The 19,948-nt window shown below is 43.8% G+C and overlaps 1 protein-coding gene across 4 annotated transcripts; it reads left to right on the top strand.

Moving 5' to 3' along the window:
* The first annotated feature begins 1,328 nt into the window (after positions 1–1,328).
* On the top strand, positions 1,329–18,797 carry wdr21 (WD repeat domain 21). 4 transcript variants are annotated; one of them, XM_083790305.1, is made up of 14 exons: positions 1,329–1,716; positions 6,318–6,412; positions 8,429–8,586; positions 10,164–10,246; positions 12,596–12,698; positions 13,096–13,239; positions 14,653–14,702; positions 15,220–15,299; positions 15,731–15,823; positions 16,111–16,208; positions 16,454–16,630; positions 17,144–17,258; positions 17,896–18,172; positions 18,757–18,797. In XM_083790305.1, exons 1-13 carry the CDS (start codon positions 1,631–1,633, stop codon positions 18,126–18,128), a joined length of 1,515 nt encoding a protein of 504 aa, XP_083646431.1. In that variant the 5' UTR covers positions 1,329–1,630; the 3' UTR covers positions 18,129–18,172; positions 18,757–18,797. The 4 variants fall into 4 exon arrangements, with proteins under 4 accessions (XP_083646431.1, XP_083646432.1, XP_083646430.1 ...); XM_083790306.1 differs by lacking the exon at positions 18,757–18,797 and adding an exon at positions 18,487–18,533; XM_083790304.1 differs by lacking the exon at positions 18,757–18,797 and adding an exon at positions 18,435–18,532.
* Positions 18,798–19,948: the final 1,151 nt, after the last annotated feature.

The following is a 19,948-nucleotide window of genomic DNA, read 5'->3' as shown; positions in this document are numbered from 1 at the left end:
ACACTCAGTGTGAACAACGATCTGACACGACGAGCCATACTGACGTCCTGAAGTAAAATATTTAAAAAGAAAATAAGAAAGAATGAAAACATTTTTGCCCGACGACGCATGTACTTCGTCGCACGATGGTGTCGCTCATCGAAGAATAGCAGGGCTACAAGACCACAGCGAGTTACGGATGCAACGCGTTGTGGGCATAGAGTATTAGGGTTGTGGGCTTGTAGGTCTGCTTTTGTTTTCGGTTTTCCGATACTCGACACCTCTTCCTGGTCACGTGGTTCACCAGAAAACCAATAACAATTTGATTAGATCCCCGACGATCAAGATGCCGTTAAAAGCAACGGAATAAAGTCGTATTTATTCTCTATTAAACAAATCTAGTGGAGATTAATTCACACGTATATTAGAGTATTATAAATTCATTCTCCGCACAACGTTAAAGCCTTTGACCCCTTTTCAACATAATTTGAAAGAAGCTTTTGCACCGCCTGGTGGAGAATAATCAAAACTACGTGTGTGTGAAATGGTATGCCTACTGAAATGCGGTGGAAACATAGAGTAATATATATACTTAAAGGGCCGATTCATACTCCTATTTTAGAGCCGAATAAAAGTCGGTTCGGCTCTGTAGAGCCTACAATTTGACGTCATTTGAGGTTCGGGGGGGCGGGTACCGTCCTAAAGTCGGCTCTTCGGTGCTACTGAAAATTTCTGACGAGCCGAAATCATTTCGGCACTACAGCGCCGAAACAGCGGTAAAATAGGAGTATGAATCGGCCCTAAGGGTGGAAAGCCTGGTGAGGCGAGGTTAACTGAAATGTACAAACATGATTTAGTTAGGGTTTAGGCGTTACGATGTAAACACTTTGTTGTCATGGACATTCGACAATCGACACTATTCTTGTGTATTTCTGTTGCCATGGCGACCAGGTGAACCGTGAACTCAACACGGCCAAAACACACGTTGCAATGACGTGTAGCCTCCTAGGCTATATATAGTACAACATAAACATTACAGAGACTTTAGTTGTCATTGTACAATACTTTAAAACAGTTGTCATGTGTTGCACACATGCCTAAAATTGCTGATATTTGCGCCGCCCTCATTGAAAACAATGTATTTCAAAGTCCAGCTTGTCACTCTCCACTAGGTGGGCTGCATGAACAGCGCTCGAGCACTCAGTTATGGCTCTGGATTGACACAAATAATCAGCCAATTAACGCCTCCGACGTCACGAGCTGAATCAACTATATGACCGAATCACACTTCGGGGTAGGCGGCACCAAATACCAAAGGATCACGTGACCTCAACATGGAAGCAGCAAGGTGGTTTTATATTAGAGAGCTAGTAAAATAACAGAACACACTGCACGCTTTGTTTTGGTTTTTGAAACACCGATAGTTAACATGTTCAATGAACTGTCGTCCGTTTTAGTGATTTGGCTACGGTCTTAAATGTCTCTGGAATAATTAACTAGCAACAAATTATTATGCAGGTTAGCTTCTTGACTGCTAGCGATAGCCAGGCAGGCAGACTGCATAATGCTATGACCTAGTACAGTGACATACACACTGTAACTGTTTTGGACCACCCGTAGGCCTGCTGAGAAGAACGGAACATAACTCGGGATGAACCGAAGGGACAGACGAGAGAGAAATCGGAGGGGATACGGCGGACAACGACGCGAATGGCACAGGACCACACGGGAACAATGGTAAAATATCTATCTATGTTGATTGATTGATTGAAATATTTATTAACAGTTTGTAGAATTTACAGTAATTTTTAAGCACAAACTCAATACAAAGACTGTTAACTGTGAGTGGACGACCCAATTACCCATTACACTTGTTTACAACAGGGTCCACATTGTTCAATTCATCAAAACATTTAGAGACATAAAATAGACACTTCTATGTAGCTAAAGAACAGAACAGGAATTCATCATAAATCCGAGTGTATTAATGTATCCGAGTATTAATATGATGAGCTGTTTTTCCAAGGGGCCCGGGGCCAAAAAAAATGCATCGCAAATAAAAACGCCTAAATTGCAAATCGAATTGATAAATAAATAAATCCGAAAAGTGCTGCTTACTAAATGCATTCATCCATACCAATGGTTGTATGCAGTCAGTGCAGTTTATGCACGCTATTATTTAGTTTGCAAGCAAGCAACGAGCCATCTGCATTAGCCCCTCTCGGAACCCCCTGGGTCAGCCCAATCCGAACCGAACCGGGCTGACCCGTAGGGCGCGTTCGGAAATACCACACCGGAGCACACTCGCCTATTAGTTTGCATTGCACAGTGGGCTCAGTGCGCTATTTCCGAACGCGCCCGTAGGGTCCCTGTGCGGTGATGTGTTTTCGTATGGAAATGTTGGAATGCAGACATAAATACCTTCGGTAACGTGGTTTCTGCACTGTTTAAAGGCTTTTGTTCGTTTAAGTTATTCTGAATGTGTGAACTATAAGTACCTATAAATACTGCTGCAAATTCTCCTGTGCCGCGGATGAGGTGTCAATAAATAAGGAAGGAAGAGAAGAATCAAAATTACCAAATCGGTCAAACAAAGATTAAAAATACTTAACGGCTTCCGCGCATAGGCGGCGGGTGCATAAGGCTAGGGAAGGCTTAGCCTTCCCAAAAATTATGCTGGGTATTTTTTTTATATATATAATATATGTGCGCAGCATTATAGAAGGTGTCAGAACTCAGCAGCGCCAGTGCCCGCACGGTTCACAGTTCACACCACTGCAGCAACACTGGCACGTTCAGTGGAGTGACTGCTGTCTCTGTGCCGTCTGTGGAGAGCCATGAGCCGCGACTCCCGGAGGGGCAGCAACACGCCAACACCGCCGGGTAATCTACACTGTCACTGACTGACTGACTCGAGACTTGAGAAAAAGACGTCCAAAAGTCGTTGTCTGTGTATAGGCTAATTCATTGGTAAAAGTATGCTAAATAACTCATTTTTAGACCATCTGGGAAATAAATAAATAAATAAATCCGCGGCGGCGGCCTCGCTCCGCTCGGCCGCGAGAATCCCCCCCCAACGCAATTCTATAGCCTACCCAAAGGTAAAACGCACCCGCCGCCTATGCTTCCGCGGCACAGGAGAATTCGCAGCGGTATTTATAGGTACTTATAGTTCACACATTCAGAATAACTGAAACAAACAGAAGCCCTCAAACGGCACAGAAACGACGTATCCGACGTATTTATGTTTATTTATGTTCGCGTACCTGGTGGCAGGGTAGAGGTGGAATAGGACCCCATGGCTACTGGGTCTCAAAAATGTCAGAAACTTCAGTACCATTGGGTTCTGACTTGTGGGGCTACATCTGCATCAAAGTTGCAACAAGCTCAGCCCATTCATAGAAACGGATACTTTGAAATATTTATTAACAGTTTGCAGAATTACAGTACATTTCAAGCACAAACTCAATACAAAGACTGTTAACGGTGAGTGGACGACCCAATTAAGCATTAGCATTACACTTGTTTACAAGAGGGTCCACATTGTTCAATTCATCAAAACATTTAGAGACGTACAAATAGACACTTCTATATAGTCAAAGAACAGAACAGGAATTGATCATAAAGGAGGTAAAAAGGGAAAAAAAACATATACAGTGAGGGGAAAAAGGTGGGGGGGATTCAGATTTGACGGGGGCCTGTTTCTCGAATTGCAACCCTTTGAGAGCGGTTTTGAAGGAGTCAAGGGATTCGCATGTCTTAATTACTGTTGGTAGGGCGTTCCACATTTTGGTGACATAGGAGCGAAAATAATTTAGTCCCTTGTTTGTGCCGCATCTGGGTTGTACATGGTTCGTTGCACTCCCTCTGGTGTTGTGGGTGTGGACTTTGTTAACATTAAGAAAGTATCTAGACAGGTACATGGGTATCTTGGTGATGTATCGAATCTTGTGGACCAGACCCATTGCAAGATGCTGTACTCTGTCGTCGACCTTAAGCCATTCCAGCCTGTCAAAGTGGGCAGGGGTGAGGTGGGTTAGGGGGGTGAGGCCAAGTAGGAGCTTGACTACTATATGATCTGATTGTTTAAATGACGAAAACATCGGCAATATCACTGCTGTATGGAAAGCTCGGGTTGTCCTCTTCGTCTGTATTTGTGTCAATACTTTTTCAGAAAATAATCCACTGCTTGTTATTTGCCAGTGAAGCCATGTTTTTTGATCATTTTTTCAGTTTGAGTTTCACCCGTTTTAAACCACTCCACGTGATCACAACATGTGGTATGCAGGGGGAAGTTCATTGATCCTGATGATGATCAAATAATGTGTTTATACTTTTCAACTGAACCGAAATAAGATTTTCTGTCTTTGTTCCTTATTATGAACAAATCTGCAGTGTTGCTCCCACTGTCCCACACCTAGTCCAACCCTTGCACAAAACAAGCCAAAGCCATGCTCTCTCCTTTCTAATTTGCGCTTGCTTTTTGTTTTACACAAAATATAACCGTTCACCTGAGGCAACAGGGAAGCTATTGGGAAATGGGAATGACATTTATGACCTTCTAGTTCTAGACCAGTGTTTCTCAAAACAATTCCATCTGAATCTGAACATAAGTTATGCCGGGGATGGGACCCCCATAATAAAGTAAGATGTTAAATTAAACCGTTTCTAAATTATCAAAAATATTACCTCTCGAAAATGTCAGATCTGCAAGCTCACAATGTGTTTCATCATGACACGGTCTGAGCTTGCAGATCGTCTATTTTCGATTTGCCTAAGTTTAAAATGGGGGTGAAGTTGTTGATGTTGTATAATATCGCATTTTGCTGGGGAGTGTGGGGCCCCCCTGGAACGAGGAATGAGATGATGTATGATGATAAGAGCGCCCTTCACTTCACATGGGTGTGATTTTCCTCTTTGTATCTACAAAGTGTTTGTTTCATACGAATCCACCGTAGGAAGCACTCGCTTTCATTAACGCATTGTGCTGCTGCCTCCTGCATTATGTGCAAATTTGAAACGGATGGTACGCAGGGCCGTTCAGTTACAGTTACGTGCGTTTCTCCAAAACCAGAAAATAATACCTGCACAAATTTCTTGACAGAAAGTAGCTCATAAAATTTATTTATACGGTGGATTTTTGAGTGGTGCAACCAGTCCTATAGACAGCTATGTGTGTGGCCCTGGGTCACACACAAAATCTAGAGTTGCAAATTGCGGCTAGGTCTGTCCCTGTGTCCGAGCACGAAAATAGCGTTCTAGCGTTTGTTCACCACCAAGTGTCACTGTTGCACAGCCTAACGCACAGACACAGACGCACACAGGCCAGGGAGGAGGGCTTGTACAATACAGTACAGTACAGTACAGTACAGTTCACTTAAGACTGGTCTGATTTTATGAAACAAACGCTTTGCAGATTGAAAGAAGATAATTCAAGCTTGCCTTACAATGTTGGTGAGTTTAACGTTGTTTAATACAAGCATATCAAGCATATTTGATTTGGATCAATGGGAGGGTATTGTGGACTGGCCTTTATGAACACTTCTGAGATCTCTATTCTAAAATAACAGATCTACAAGTCAACACATCACATTTCGAACTTGTAGATTGGCTATTTTCGGGGGCAAGGTGGCGCAGTCGGTAGCGCTGTCGCTTTACAGCTAGAATGTCCTGGGTTTGATTCCTGCTGGGGACATTGTGGGCGCTGGCGGCCTGTTCTCTCCTCCGTGTCATCAGTGCCCATATTACCTATGTGGGGTTAGCAAAAGGGCTTTTCTGTGTGGAGTTTGCATGTTCTCCCCATGACTCCACACAAAATGCAGTAATCTTGGTCCCTAAACGGCTTCACCTTGGCCAGCCGGGGCGCCTGATGAGGAGGGGAAAGGAACTGGTTGGAATAACGTGTTCCTTCTTCCACGCGCTATGTCCAACCGGGGAAACTCCTCACTGTCAGGTAAAAAGAAGCGGCTTGGACTCTGTGCATTGAAGGAAGCGTGAGGTCAAGTTTGTTGCTGTCACCAGGTTGGCAGAGGGAGTGTAACGCCCAGGATTACGCTAGGCAATTATTGACACTGAGTGAAAAAAAGGGTTACAATAATTGTGGGATAAAAAAAAAGTAGAGATTGGTTATTTTCAACGGAGATACAGTATTTAGCATGTAGTGCAAAGTAGTACATAACCCTGGTGGACTACGGTCAACAAAATGTAAGTGGTTAAGCTTGACGGTGCAGGAAATTACGACTTTCATTTCAACAATATCATACAGATTTGAGATGGAAAAAGTTGTCCTCGCAGCAGTGTTGGGTGGGGAAACAAATCCTGTTTGTTTTGACCCTCAGGCACAGCGACCCTCGATCTGGACCTTCAACCTCTCAGACGAGTCAAGATGGTAGCAGCTCAACTCCCTCTGCTGCGCCCAGCACTGAGCCACCTGGTGAGTACAGCAACAATAGGGGGCACAGCCAATGGTAATAATGGTGTAGGCCTTTTAAAGTACCCCCTTTGGGTCTAGGCCTTTAAAGTAATTCAATTCTAACTTTGGAAATGTGCAGATACACTCTGTATACACTTATACTGTACGTTGGTTTGTTTACTGTTGAGTGAGAAAACAATGTTGAACATTAAGCTAGTTATCTGGGGACCCCCCAAAATAATTTAAATACAACCATGGTACACAATGCATATTTCTGTGTAACCACTGAAAAATGTTCCAGTATGCGTAACAAATGTAGTTTAGTGACGGCAAACTTCACTTTCAGTCATTTTGTTATGCAAATACCAGGTACATTATAACTGCAGTAAAATGCGTTCTGCAGGGGAAGGTGTCTCCTCACCTCCATTCACACATCATCTGAGCCACTGTATGTGTTGTTGTGTTGACTGCTGCAGATTGTTGCGTGTTGTGGAAGGACTGCTGCAGATTGTTGTGTGTAGATCGGTGGTTCTCTACCCTTTTCATATGAAGGAGCCCCAAATTGATTGCATTTGGCCACAGACCTCCTTTAAAAAAATATTTTGTGCTTGCCTTTAGGAGTCTAGGAATAGAGCCCTGCATTGGTACTTGCAGGACCGTCACCCAACGCAAATGTTGCGACCACGGGCGGCCCCTGGGGGTCACCGAACACCCACTTTAAGAACCACTGTATGGTCTCATATGAACGGAGTAAATGGTTCCATTGAGCTGGAACCTGGAAGCATGCTGCGTTTTACCCAACACTCAAACAGTTCAGTGAGCGTAACTCAAAGCAATATACCGCAGTGTGACAGCCATAAAACCGGGCCAACCAGATAGAGCAGACAGTAAAATTGACATACAGGGACGCAGCTTGGAGCCTAGGTTGAGTTCTAATTATTCAGGTTATTGGCACAATCTTGCCTTATCTTATTTTTATATTTTTTCAGATTAAAGTGTCCTTGAGCAAGACACTAAACTCCCAAACTGCTCCATCGGGTCTCTGCTCAATAGCAGCCATGTGCCCTTTGTAGTTACTTAGAATGACTTAATATCTAGTCATGTCTATTTCTGATAGGGCTGTCACGATTATAATTTAATTGTCACAATTAATTGCAAATTTTATTTATTTGTTAACTTAGAACATATGATGATGAAGGGCCACGGTGGCACAGTTGGTAGTGCTGTCGCCTCACAGCTAGAAGGTCCTGGGTTCGATTCCCGCTCGGGACGCTGTGGGTGCTGGTGGCGTGTTTCCTCCTCCGTGGGCCTTTCTGTGTGGAGTTTGCATGTTCTCCCCGTGTCCCCTAGGGTAGGTACCCTCACAAAAAACATGCAGTAATCCTGGTCACTAAACTGCCTCCCCCTGGCCAGCCGGGGCGCCTGATGGAGGGGAAAGGAACTGGTTGGAATAACGTGGTCCTTCCACGAGCTACGTCCAACCAGGGAAACTCCCCCCTGTCAGGTGTAAAGGAGCAACTTGGACACTCAGGCATGAAGGAAGCATGAGTTCAAGTCCGTTGCTCTCCCCTTGTCCCCCATATATGGGGACTAGGTTGGTGGAGGGTGTGTAGAGCCCAGGATCACATTAGATGATTGACACAGGGGTGAAAAATGGGTTACAAAATCGTGGGGAAAAAAAAGAAAAAAAAAAGAACATATGATGAAAGATTTAATGTCTGTTTGGCATTTAGCCAAACAAACATTAAAATGTGCACATTTGCACATAGCAGATATGACAAATAACTGAAATAATAACAATCAAACCCCATTAAAATTATATTATTTGCCATTACCCTCTCAGTTATAATATAAGCATCACTGATTATAATATATCAGATCTAATTTTGTAAATATTGTGTGAAAGCAAACAAATATTGTCGCAATATCTATATTGAGGTATTTAGTCAATGGGTTATTTTGTCCATGTCTGCTTGTTAGTTCTCTCTGCTAGTATTGAGTCACCGTTCATTCCTGTCTCTTCTGTTCCTTCTCCAGAGCTGCGAGGGTTTTACTTTGATGCGGACAAGAACCGTTATTTCCGCCTGCTTCCCGGACACAACAACTACAATCCTCTGACCTGCGAACAGCTACTGGAGAGGGAGAGAGAGCGCCGGAGAGCAGTGATGCTGACGAAGGACGATATGCCCAATAAAGTAGGTCTACTCTGGGAAGGCACATGCAGAAAGCTGTCTCATGATTGATTAGAGCCCCCCCGACTAATACAAGATTATTTTGGAGGACTCTAGACCAACTATTACCGATGTTTTGACCGTACAAGCCGGTAGGCCAGTAAGGAGGGAGTTACAATAGTCAAGTTTTGACAAGACTGTGGTCTGGATTAGGAGCTGGGCTGACTCCTGGGTGAGGAACGGTCTAATCCGTTGTATGTTATAGTGTCTGTCCAAGACAACACCAAGGTTCCTGGCTGTCGGGACAGACGTTACCAGGGCGTTGTCTACTACTAATTATTCCATGTATCGATAGAATATCCACCAAGAAGCTAATCTCTAGTTTCAGCCCTAATCTCTACCTAGAGTCCAAGAAAGATGTTCTCATCAGAGCAAGAAGAAATGCAGTCGTGCAGATACTGTATGTACTGAAAGAGCGTGAATGTAGATATTAGGGGTGCAACGGTTCAGTTAGCATTTTCTTTTCTTCTTTCTTTTTTTTTAGCATATATTATTTTATTAGGCATTTCTGCCTTTTCATTATTTTAAAGGGGGAAAAAACCTTATATTGCCATTTTAATGTGCCTCATCATTATTTTCAAGGGGGGAAAAAATGCACCTATGCGCTCACACGGGGCAGTAAGCACATGAGGAGAGGAGAGTGGTGGAGGGGAGGGAAGGATTCACACAGTGAATGCGTCGTGTACTCGTGTCGCACAGAAAAATACAAAAGTTTACAATAAGTCTACATGAGGATTTAAGGATATTATGCTTATATTATTAGAAGAAGGGCTTCTATCTACAGTCATGGATTGGACATTTTGTTGCGGGTTGTTTTTGCTCTCACTCTCCCTCTTAATTAGCACTCAAACAGCAAGTGCAGATGCAGAATCAGATCTGAACAAATTTACAAAGACCGTGCTTAGAAGCCTGTTGGCGCGAGGTTACTCCGCTGTGTGTGTCTCTGTGTATGACGATCAATAATTATTCCAAGAACGACGTTTAAAGACGAGGGCTGGAGTGGATTCTCCTCATCATGCCGTCTCTCTCTCTGTGTGTGTGTGTGTGTGTGTGTGTGTGTGTGTAGGGGGTGGACCGACAGAGTGCTACACTTCTGTGACCGAAAGAGTGCTAGACTTCTTAGTAGGACGGTGTGTGACCGATAGAGTGCTAGACTTCTAAGTAGGCCGGTGTGTGACCGAGAAATACATTCTTCGCAGCTGTAAGAAATTAATTAATGCAAACCGAAATAGCGCGGTTCATTAGAGCGCGTAGAACCGTGTATGCTGTACCGAACGGTTCGGTTTTAAACCGAAAACCGTTGCATCCCTGGTAGATATAGCCTCTGTCGGGTGGAAACCGCATATGTCTGAAACTGATTTCCAGCTTGTGGATCTGCTACTTTTGATAATTTGATGTGACGTTGTAGTATCCTAGTATGATGCCGTTGATTCAACACATTTAGAATATGGACATGAGTGGTCACTGCCCGACAGAAACGATGTATAATTGTTTGTTACAGCATTTATTGATGTGACAGTGGATGTGTGTTTGTTTGACAGAAAGCTCCAAGAACTGGTCGCAACACAGCTATGCTGATGAATCAAAAACACCTAGGACTGCTATCTGGGGACGCCTATTGTAGGTACTGTATCAGCGCACGCACTCACACACTCGCACAGACTTATGTTTGGACTGCCAAATGGCTATGAATAGCAACAGACTGCATCAGTAAAATTGTGTTGCTTAGGGTCCAAGTTTACAGTATTTCCTGCCAGGCAGCCTGAACAAAGTTTGACCCATCTAGTAGTACAGGGGTCTGCAAATATTCCCAACTGATTTTCTGATCGTCCTTATAGGATACACATAACAAGCTTAGAAATATTTTCAGGACGTAATGATCATTAAAGTCAGAGCAATAACCCACCTAATTGGCTCCAGTCATGAGTAGGAGTTTGAATGAATGTACAATTATGTGCAGGATGTAAATGATCATGCAATTTGTAGATGTGAATTGACTTAACAGTTTCCGTGCCGGGAATGGATTACTCCAGGTTAATGTCGCTGCCGTATCGGACATACCCGCCTTTTGTTTTATGTGTTTAATCCGCCGTAATGTAATGAATCAAAAGAAAATCCGTCTTCGTCGCGGAGTATGAGACTGGATGCCTTCGCTGTGATGACAAAACCGGAAATCGTCACATGCTGTGGGCTGCTAGGGCTTCTGGGAAATTGAGGCCAATGGAAATGCATTGGTTGCAACGCCTCATTGAAACCAATCTTGTGTGCGTCTTCCGGGTGCACCAAGATGGTGGATGCTACACACAGATCATAACAAACCACGGGAGCTTTTTTTGATGGATTTTCGCGGATTAAAAGCCCAAATAATTCAGCGTATGCTCTAAAGGTAATACAACAATCTCGGCAGTGAAGGGGGGTTGATTAAAATGCGGGATAATCGTAAAAAACAGTCAAACTGTTAATTTAACTGACTACACTTTTTTGGAAAATTTAACTTGAAAAGAAAAACCTTCTCTCCCTCACACTTATGCCAGTGATCACCCTCCCCTGTGCCAATGGTGCCTAAGGTTGTCCTGCCCCTGTAGCAGTAGACCTGACCTAAAATAGTCGACTACGGTAATCAATATGAGGGAGTCTGATTCAACTGCCAATCTCTTAGTCGAATAAGACTCAAATGAATTCAATTAATAATAAAAAAATATGATTGCTTGATTCAACTGAGAGATTGTCCCAATTTGTTATATTTATTAATAAAAAAAACAAATAAAAAAACAATCCAATACTCCGTATATGGTTTGAACTAGGGTTGTCCTGATCGGATCTGGTGATCGGAAATCGGGGCCGACCACGTCATTTTCAAATGATCGGGAGCGTGATCGGAACATCCCTAGTTTGAACCCCAAATAATTGATAGAAGAGATTTTTCTATTACTATTGGATGTGCTAAGTCACAAAAAACCTTGTTGATAACCCAGCGGTTTACATTATGTCGCAAAAATCATTGCTGCTATGGACCAGAGCTATGCTGTGGAAACAAATTTGTTGCAGCTCGGCATTGGCGAAATAGCCACTGTCTGACTGTCAGCCGTAACAGCTCAGCCTCTGCTCCCAAGGAGGAGTTAATGTTACCTCGCTGTACCGTGGACTGTGTGCAGAGAATAGCACATCTATAAGCTTACAGCGCGTTGCGCATTGTTTAGGCATGCGTTCATTTTAGGTTTGTTCTTGACTCGTTTCTGTCACACCATAAGATACTTGTGTAATGGGTAAAATATCACTGATGATCCACGAGCAGATCAGACGTGTGCTTTCAGAACGGAGCTAAACAACACTACGGCAGGCACAAAGGGACAAGACAGGCGAAACATGACAATACATTACAATAGGGAAAGAGGCCATCTTGTGGCGATAGACTGTAATAGCAGTCTCTGAATAACAAAATGTTACAGATTGTCATCTAGACCAATAATGCGACCACATGGCCACGTTAAAACCGAGAACCGGCATGTTTTTAGGTGATGGTAAACCAGGGCAAACTGCCCAAACAAAGCTCACAATGTGTTTCATTATTGAAATTGTGGCACGTGAATTTCCGCAGAATGTTTTATTGTTCGGTGCAAATGTATTATGCACCGAATGGAGAAGTTAGGGTTCATGTGGTTAAGGAGTGTGTACTCTTATAGGAGGCATACTGGTTCTCAACCTATGAGTCATGATCCAAAGTGGGGTCACAGGAAGGGGCCGCTGTTGGGGCACCTATATAAACACACATGTATGTATGAATGAATAAATAAAACCGGGAAAGGTTACAGCATCTGTCCAGTGAAGAACAACAAGCACCATATAACGATAACTGTATCTTTCACCATTGCCTTTGTTTAGTCACAGTTGGTGGTTGTGTGTACTCTGCCATCCACTTGACTTAGAAAGATTTTAGAAGTTTAAAGTTGAATGGTTTCCTGTGTGTCTTCAGGGCTGTCCATGAGGTGAAAGTGAGTGGAATGAGACGACACAGACTGACTGTCCAGAGCTCGGACAGCAGCTACCCTGATACAGACAACTTCAGGCGGATAGTGGTAATGACACACACGCACACACACACACACACACACTTCTACAGCACCTTTATCCGAAACGCTTTACAATGTGCATTACATTTACCTCATTCACACACCGATGGCGGAGGAAACCATGCAAGGCACCAAACCTGCTCATCCGGAGCATTTAGGGGTTCAGTCACAGTGTAATTTATTTTGGTATTAAATATGACGTATTTTGGCCATAATTATTTTTGTATTTTAATTATTGGAGTCGGCCATTGACAGTTATTTGCAGCTTTTGTTTACGAGGCCTAAAAGCCACACAGTAAAATAGTATTAGTATGACAATCTGCAAGTAAAATGTCATAGTTGTGTGACGGCCCTGATTCTGCATCTCTGTAACCCCACCTTTTCCCTCGCCGGTCTCTTCCAGGGTGACTCGGCGTGTGAGAGGGTGTTCACGGTGAACGACGTGCCTCACGGCGGGTGCAAGTACGGCATCATGACCTTCAAGGGCTGCAAGCGAGGCTCCATGTCTGCAGAGATGTGTGACAACCTCTACTTCACCAACCGCAAGGTGGACACGCGCGTGCACACACACACACACAATGGAATTAACACACAATGGAATTAACCCATTGTGACCTCAGATCAGATTCTAAAAATGTCCGTTTGAAAATTACAGTTTTCTGAAAAAGCTATGTTTCTATGTCAGTCGTTCTTCGATTCTTCCAAAATAGCAGACCTACAAGCTTGTGGCGCACCACTCAGTGGCGCACTATGAGCTTGTAGATCTGCTATTTTTCAATAGCTAAAGCATAACGTAATGCTAACACCAAAAGGGGTTCCCGCCCAAAATGGGTTAATGTTACTTATGTACAGTAAATGAATAATGCCACAGTTAGTTTCAGCACCTCTATCGAATAAAGCAATACACCCCAAGAGGCCATACTTTACGAAGGCTTGCTGCGAAGTGCAGTGAGTATGAAAGCCTGTCACAATTATGACATAATGGCCTAATTGCAATTATTTGAGATAATCGCAATTCTTTTTTTTGCATCATCATAACCTTAACAAATTATCAATAATCAACAATATACATTAAATACAGCAATATCAAATATATTAATTGGAAAACAAAGTATTCAAAACTAAAAGAACTATAATACTGTAGATACATGAGAATTTATTAAAACGGTTACATTGTTGAACAAAATAGCTAGAAATCATTTCCCTGGGAAGGCAGTGATTTTTAGGGACTTCTGGAGCTCGTTCAAATCAATCAGTCAATCGTTTCCCTGTTGAGTTAAATGTCCATACATTTTCAAACGGCAGATCTACAAGCTTACAACATGTTGCAACTATTTCCGCTATTTTGTAAAAAATAAGATAAAGAGAAAATTATTAAATGTGTCAGTAATTTCTTTGTATATTTAAGTTATTGTTCACATCTGCCCTGTGCAATTTGTGAATACAAAGTGTAAAGGCACTGTTTGCCTTTAATAGCACAATACAAATTGTAACGTTCCAATGTTCAATGCAAAAGTAAAAATAAACGGCGAGCCAAGCCGCCATCTCCCAATATACTGTGTAAACTCATATCGCACCTCAAACGTGGTCACAACTAAATGAAAGCATTCACAATTCATTGCCCAACTTTGGAACCAGCATGGAACCAGCATGAGATGTATACTGTATATTTTCTGAAAAGTTTACTTTATCCCATATTGGGTCGGGAACCACTTTTGGTGTTAGCATTGTTATGCTTTAGCTACGAGCTTGTAGGTCTGCTATTTTTGACGGGGTAACGACTGACATAGAAACATAGCTTTTTCAGAAAACTGTCAGGATGTAGAAGACATTTTTAGAATCTGATCTCAGGTCAAAATGGGCAGAAATGAGACACCTATTTGGCTCTCTTGCCTCTGTGCCCTTCTGAGGAATGTGAGCCCTTGAGCTGCTGTCTCAAACATGACTGTGTGTGTTTCAGGTGAATTCCATCTGCTGGGCGTCGGTCAGCCATCCAGACTCACACGTACTGTATCCTTTCTTTCAGTCTTGTTCTGTCGGCTTGGATTTAGAGACCTGAGGCCAATTCTAATAAATGTCAACCTTTGTTCCTTTATCAGTGGTGCTCAAACCTTTTTCATGTCAAGGACCCCCAAGATGATATGTATTTTGGTAAGATTTTCACAAATTGTCACAATCTTTCAAAAATAGCAGACCTGGCAAGAAGTGACGCGCTGTGAGCTTGTATATCTGCTTTTTTTTGTATAGCCAAACGAGTGTATATAAGTTAAAATCTAAAATGATACGGATTCTTTCCCGGCTTTAATGGGTTAACGTTGAAAATAAAAATATATCAACAAGGCATGCTGCCAAAATAAGCTCCGCCGTTTATAGCTTGAATCAACGTTTCGAGGATCTTCCATCAGGAATTCTTGGTGAGTTGGGTGTCGAGCTAAAAAGGTTTGGGAACCACTGCTGTAGATCTCCTGTAACTGATCTGCTGATCTCCACGTGGAGATGAATGTTCCTTAACCGTCACCCTGTTCAGGCTGTGTCTGGTGGGCATCGCAGAGACCCCTGGCTGTGTCAGCCTGCTGCCCGTCTCTCTGTTCAGCAACTCCAACCCAGGTCTGATAAGATCACACTTGAGCTCACGTTGATTTTCAACAGTTTATATACATACTTTCACACTAGTGGCTGGAGCGCTCGCCTTTCGTAGGCGGACGGCCGTTGGTCCGAAGCCTGCCTGGCGGTCCACGTTGTCGAGGGCATCCGGTCACAACGGTTTCCTAACGCCAAATCAAATGGGTTCAGATTCGGGCAGAGCACCGAAGTCGGTACTTTTAATGGCATCGACCACATCGCATTCACTTACAAATTCTCGTTACTTTATGTGAAAACATCGGAGGATTAAATGTTCATTATGATCCAACATCTATACTTTCACCCTTAACCATTATTCGGGTTATTTATGTAATGTAAACTCTGTTATCGAATTACCCATGTGTCTGTCTTCTTCATATCTGTGTTTGTGTGTGTGTCTCTCTGTGTTCTCTCAGACCAGCCGGGCATGTTGTGTAGTTTTAAGATCTCTACAGCGTGGTCGTGTGCCTGGTGCCTCAACCCGCAGGCAGACAAGATCTTCAGCACAGGTCCGACCAACCACAATCCCCTCTAAATACATTTTTATTACCTTTGTGTATAGGTTGTACTTGCCTTATGGTCTGCACTGATAAAACAAAAACACAGTGTCGTATACTGAAAATACCTGATTTACTAACGCTCAATATGTTGGCCCCAACACCCGTGTGCAACTAAGTATAACTCTGGTTACGGGTAAAGATGACCATGAAAAAAAGGCATTCATAAAAAAGAAATACTGTCCTAAACCTTTGGTGTCCTCACAAGCATGGTAATTTGTGTGTGTTTGTGGGTGCAGGTCTGTCTCGCAGGGTGATCGTGAAAGACGCAGAGACGGGGCGCACACAGACATACGGCGTTAGCAGTGACGTCCTGGCTCAGCAATTTGCTCTCAGGGTGAGGAAACCAACCGGGAACTTTGCTAAGTAAACATTGCTTGTTGAGTGTTTCAAATCAGAGACGGTGTCGACAGAGATATCACAATTTTATATCGATTTACGATTGGAAAAAACAAAAAAGAATTGACTGTGAAAGTACTCACTTTTCTCTCCTCTCCCTCCCTCACTGACTCCCTCTCTCTTCTTTTTTCCTCTTCTCTCCCTTCCTCTCTCGCTCTCTGTCCGACTCCCATTCCCTCTCAGGCGCCTGTGTTGTTTAATGGCTGCCGCTCGGGGGACATCTTCAACATAGACCTGCGTCAGGGCAGGCGTAGTAAGGACAGCTGGAAGTGCTGCCGCTTCCGCCAGGAGTCTGCGGTCACCTCCATAAGCCTGCTGCACGACGAGAACTACCTGCTGGCCGCTGACATGCTGGGACAGGTCAGCGGCATGGCTTTTTAGTTGACCGTTAACTGTTCATAGATTATAGTAATTGTGATTTAAGGATTTTAAATGTAGGTTTGACATAATAAAAATGTATGTAATATTCATTACATGCGTAATTCAAATAAACGTTTCTGGGGGGCGCTGATAGTGGTTGAGGCGTGTACCACATAGCCCCTGGTGCCCAACGGCAAGTCCCGGGTTCGATTCCTGAGCTTGACGGACAATTGCTGCATGTCACTCACCGATTATCCCTCTCTGTCTCTCTCCGTTTCTCATCTGTCAATAGAAAATATATTTAAAAAAAATGTTAAATACTTTTTGCAAGTATGACAAACTAGAGCTTATATATATGTAATAATTGTATACTTTCCAAACATTCAGAAATAGCCAATCTGCATTAGTACATTTTTTATCCGACACCAACTTGAGCCAGATCAGGTACACGTACCCCCCCGATGCAATTATTTGAATGCTTACTTGTCCTACTTATTTGTTTTGTGTGTGCAGATCAAGATGTGGGATGTGCGAGTGTCGAAGGTAGTGAAGGAGTTCAAAGGTCACAACAACGAGAGCGCCTACCTGCCCGTCCATGTCAACGAGTCAGAGGGGCTCCTCCTAGCAGGTGGGCTGCCTAGCAAACCGCTGTCTGTCTCTGTTCACATGTCGCCGCATGTCGCTATCGGGCCGTGTCCAAAACTGTTACTTTTCACAAATTATTTAGTCACAAGCTCTTGTGTTAGCGCAGTACTCATTATTCAATCTTTGTAACACACACAGACACACTCCAAAAAGGTTCCAGGAGTCCCTAGCAAAATGAGTTGACCACTTAGGTTAAGGTTTTAGAAGACGTTTTTAGATTCGGCCTCAGGTCTACATGGGAAGCATTGGAAAAAGTTTTATAATTTTGATAAATTATGTAACACAAATCTTCTCCTCTGGGGGTCGCTGGAACAAATCGTTTTCAGACAGTTGGTGCTATATCTTATCCCTAAACGTATTAGCCATTTTTTTACTATTTTGAAAAACCTAGCCCATTTACAAGCTCACAATGTGTCGATATAGATCAGCTAGTAGTTGAACTATTCAAAAGTGTTTTTCAAATTGGTAAAAATAGGCAAAGAAGTTTAGGGATAATGGGTATAGCACTGGCGAAAATAGGACCCATATAGACTGCGACCAAATATGTATGAATTTGGCGGTCCTTTGCACGAACGGGTTTTGAGAACCTCTCTCTCTCTCTCTGTGTGTGTCGTCCACAGTGGGTCAGGACTGTTACACCAGGCTGTGGAGTCTCAGTGACGCTCTGCTGCTCAGGACCATCCCCTCCCCCCACCCCGCCGCCCGGGACCTCATCCCCAGCGTGCAGTTCTCCTCCCAGCTGGGGGGCCGGGGGGGAGCGCCCGGCCTGCTCATGGCCGTCAAGCACGACCTCTACTACTTCCCCTACAACACAGACTACCAGGACGCGGCGCCGCAGCCGCAGAGCACCTGAACCGGGAAGCGGGTTCTGAACACGGCCTGGTTTTCTGGGTATAGGTTTCTGGATATAGGGCTGGGTATACTGTAGTTTTCTGGGTATAGGGCTGGGTATACTGTAGTTTTCTGGGTATAGGGCTGGGTATACTGTAGTTTTCTGGGTATAGGGCTGGGTATACTGTAGGTTTCTGGGTATAGGGCTGGGTATACTGTAGGTTTCTGGGTATAGGGCTGGGTATACTGTAGGTTTCTGGGTATAGGGCTGGGTATACTGTAGGTTTCTGGTTATAGGGCTGGGTATACTGTAGGTTTCTGGTTATAGGGCTGGGTATAGGTTTCTGAGTATAGGGCTCGGTATAGGTTTCTGAGTATAGGGCTGGGTATAGGTTTCTGGGTATAGGGCTGGGTATAGGTGTCTGGGTATAGGGATGGGTATACTGTAGGTTTCTGGGTATAGGGCTGGTTATAGGTTTCTGAGTATAGGGCTGGGTATAGGTTTCTGGGTATAGGGCTGGGTATAGGTGTCTGGGTATAGGGATGGGTATACTGTAGGTTTCTGGGTATAGGGCTGGTTATAGGTTTCTGAGTATAGGGCTGGGTATAGGTTTCTGAGTATAGGGCTGGGTATAGGTTTCTGGGTATAGGGCTGGGTATAGGGCTGGGTATAGGTTTCTGGGTATAGGGCTGGGTATACTGTAGGTTTCTGGGTATAGGTTTCTGAGTATAGGGCTGGGTATAGGTTTCTGGGTATAGGTTTCTGAGTATATGGCTGGGTATAGGTTTCTGAGTATATGGCTGGGTATAGGTTTCTGAGTATAGGGCTGGGTATAGGTTTCTGGGTATAGGGCTGGGTATACTAGCTGGGGACACCCGTCAAGTACCCCACTTTGAGAACCACAACAAAAACTAGAAAAAGTGCCCCTCGGGGCACAGGTCAGGGCAGGTCAGGTTGTGGCTTCCTGGTGGTGCTATAATAGGCCAATGTGAAAAGGGTGGCATTTGTTCTTATGCCTTTGATGGCAATCGGATGATTTGAGGTGGCGCTATAACAGGCCAATGTGAAAAGGGTGCGATATATTCCTCAGCCTAGTAGGAAAGTCTATGAAAGATTTCACATAAATTGCACACTGCGTTGAGTGCGTTCATGATTTGAGGTTTATTCAAAACGGGCCAATTCTGCAAACCTTGAAAGCCAATGTTAGCCAATTAGGATGGAATATGAAATATCGGACAGATCCGTCTTCTTGACTATAGAGATAGTGTGTAACCATTTGCGTGATCTTTGGACAGAATCTGGAGGAGTATAAAAATATGTTAAAAAAATGTCTGCCTCCTGGTGGCGCTATAACAGGCCGTTCTGGAAATGTGGGGTGGAGGTTCATCGTTGGCATCGAGGGAGTGTGTGTGCAAAATTTGGCACCGACCGGGTTAATGCTGCTGGAGATTAGCTGGTAATGGATGGAAGGATGGACAGTCGGACAGACACACGGACGGAGTGCAAAACATACTCTCTCCCCATGCCTTCGGCCTGGTGGAGACAACAAATGGGAGCTATGTTACATTTAGCTGCTTTTTAAAGAATTTCTATGGCCTCCAGTGACACACACACCTTCCATTATTCATCATCAAGTTGTTTTTTAATCTACCTCAGCTGAGGGCCCTAGGTCTGCAGGACCCCCGCAGTGAGGCACATGTCACAGTACAGCCCGTTTGTGGATATAACGCCACCCATCACTATCTGTAAACTCTGTTACAAACCTCCAAGGGGTCTATTTGGTCTCCCTGACTATTTAGTTGGGGACACCCCTGGAACCGCCTCGAGCACTCTCGTTGTCC

Source organism: Protomyctophum parallelum, assembly GCF_964188405.1.
Source record: "Protomyctophum parallelum genome assembly, chromosome: 19".
Lineage (NCBI taxonomy): Eukaryota > Metazoa > Chordata > Actinopteri > Myctophiformes > Myctophidae > Protomyctophum > Protomyctophum parallelum.
The sequence above is the reverse complement of the archived record's forward strand: the minus strand, read 5'-3'. Positions and strand labels throughout refer to the sequence as shown.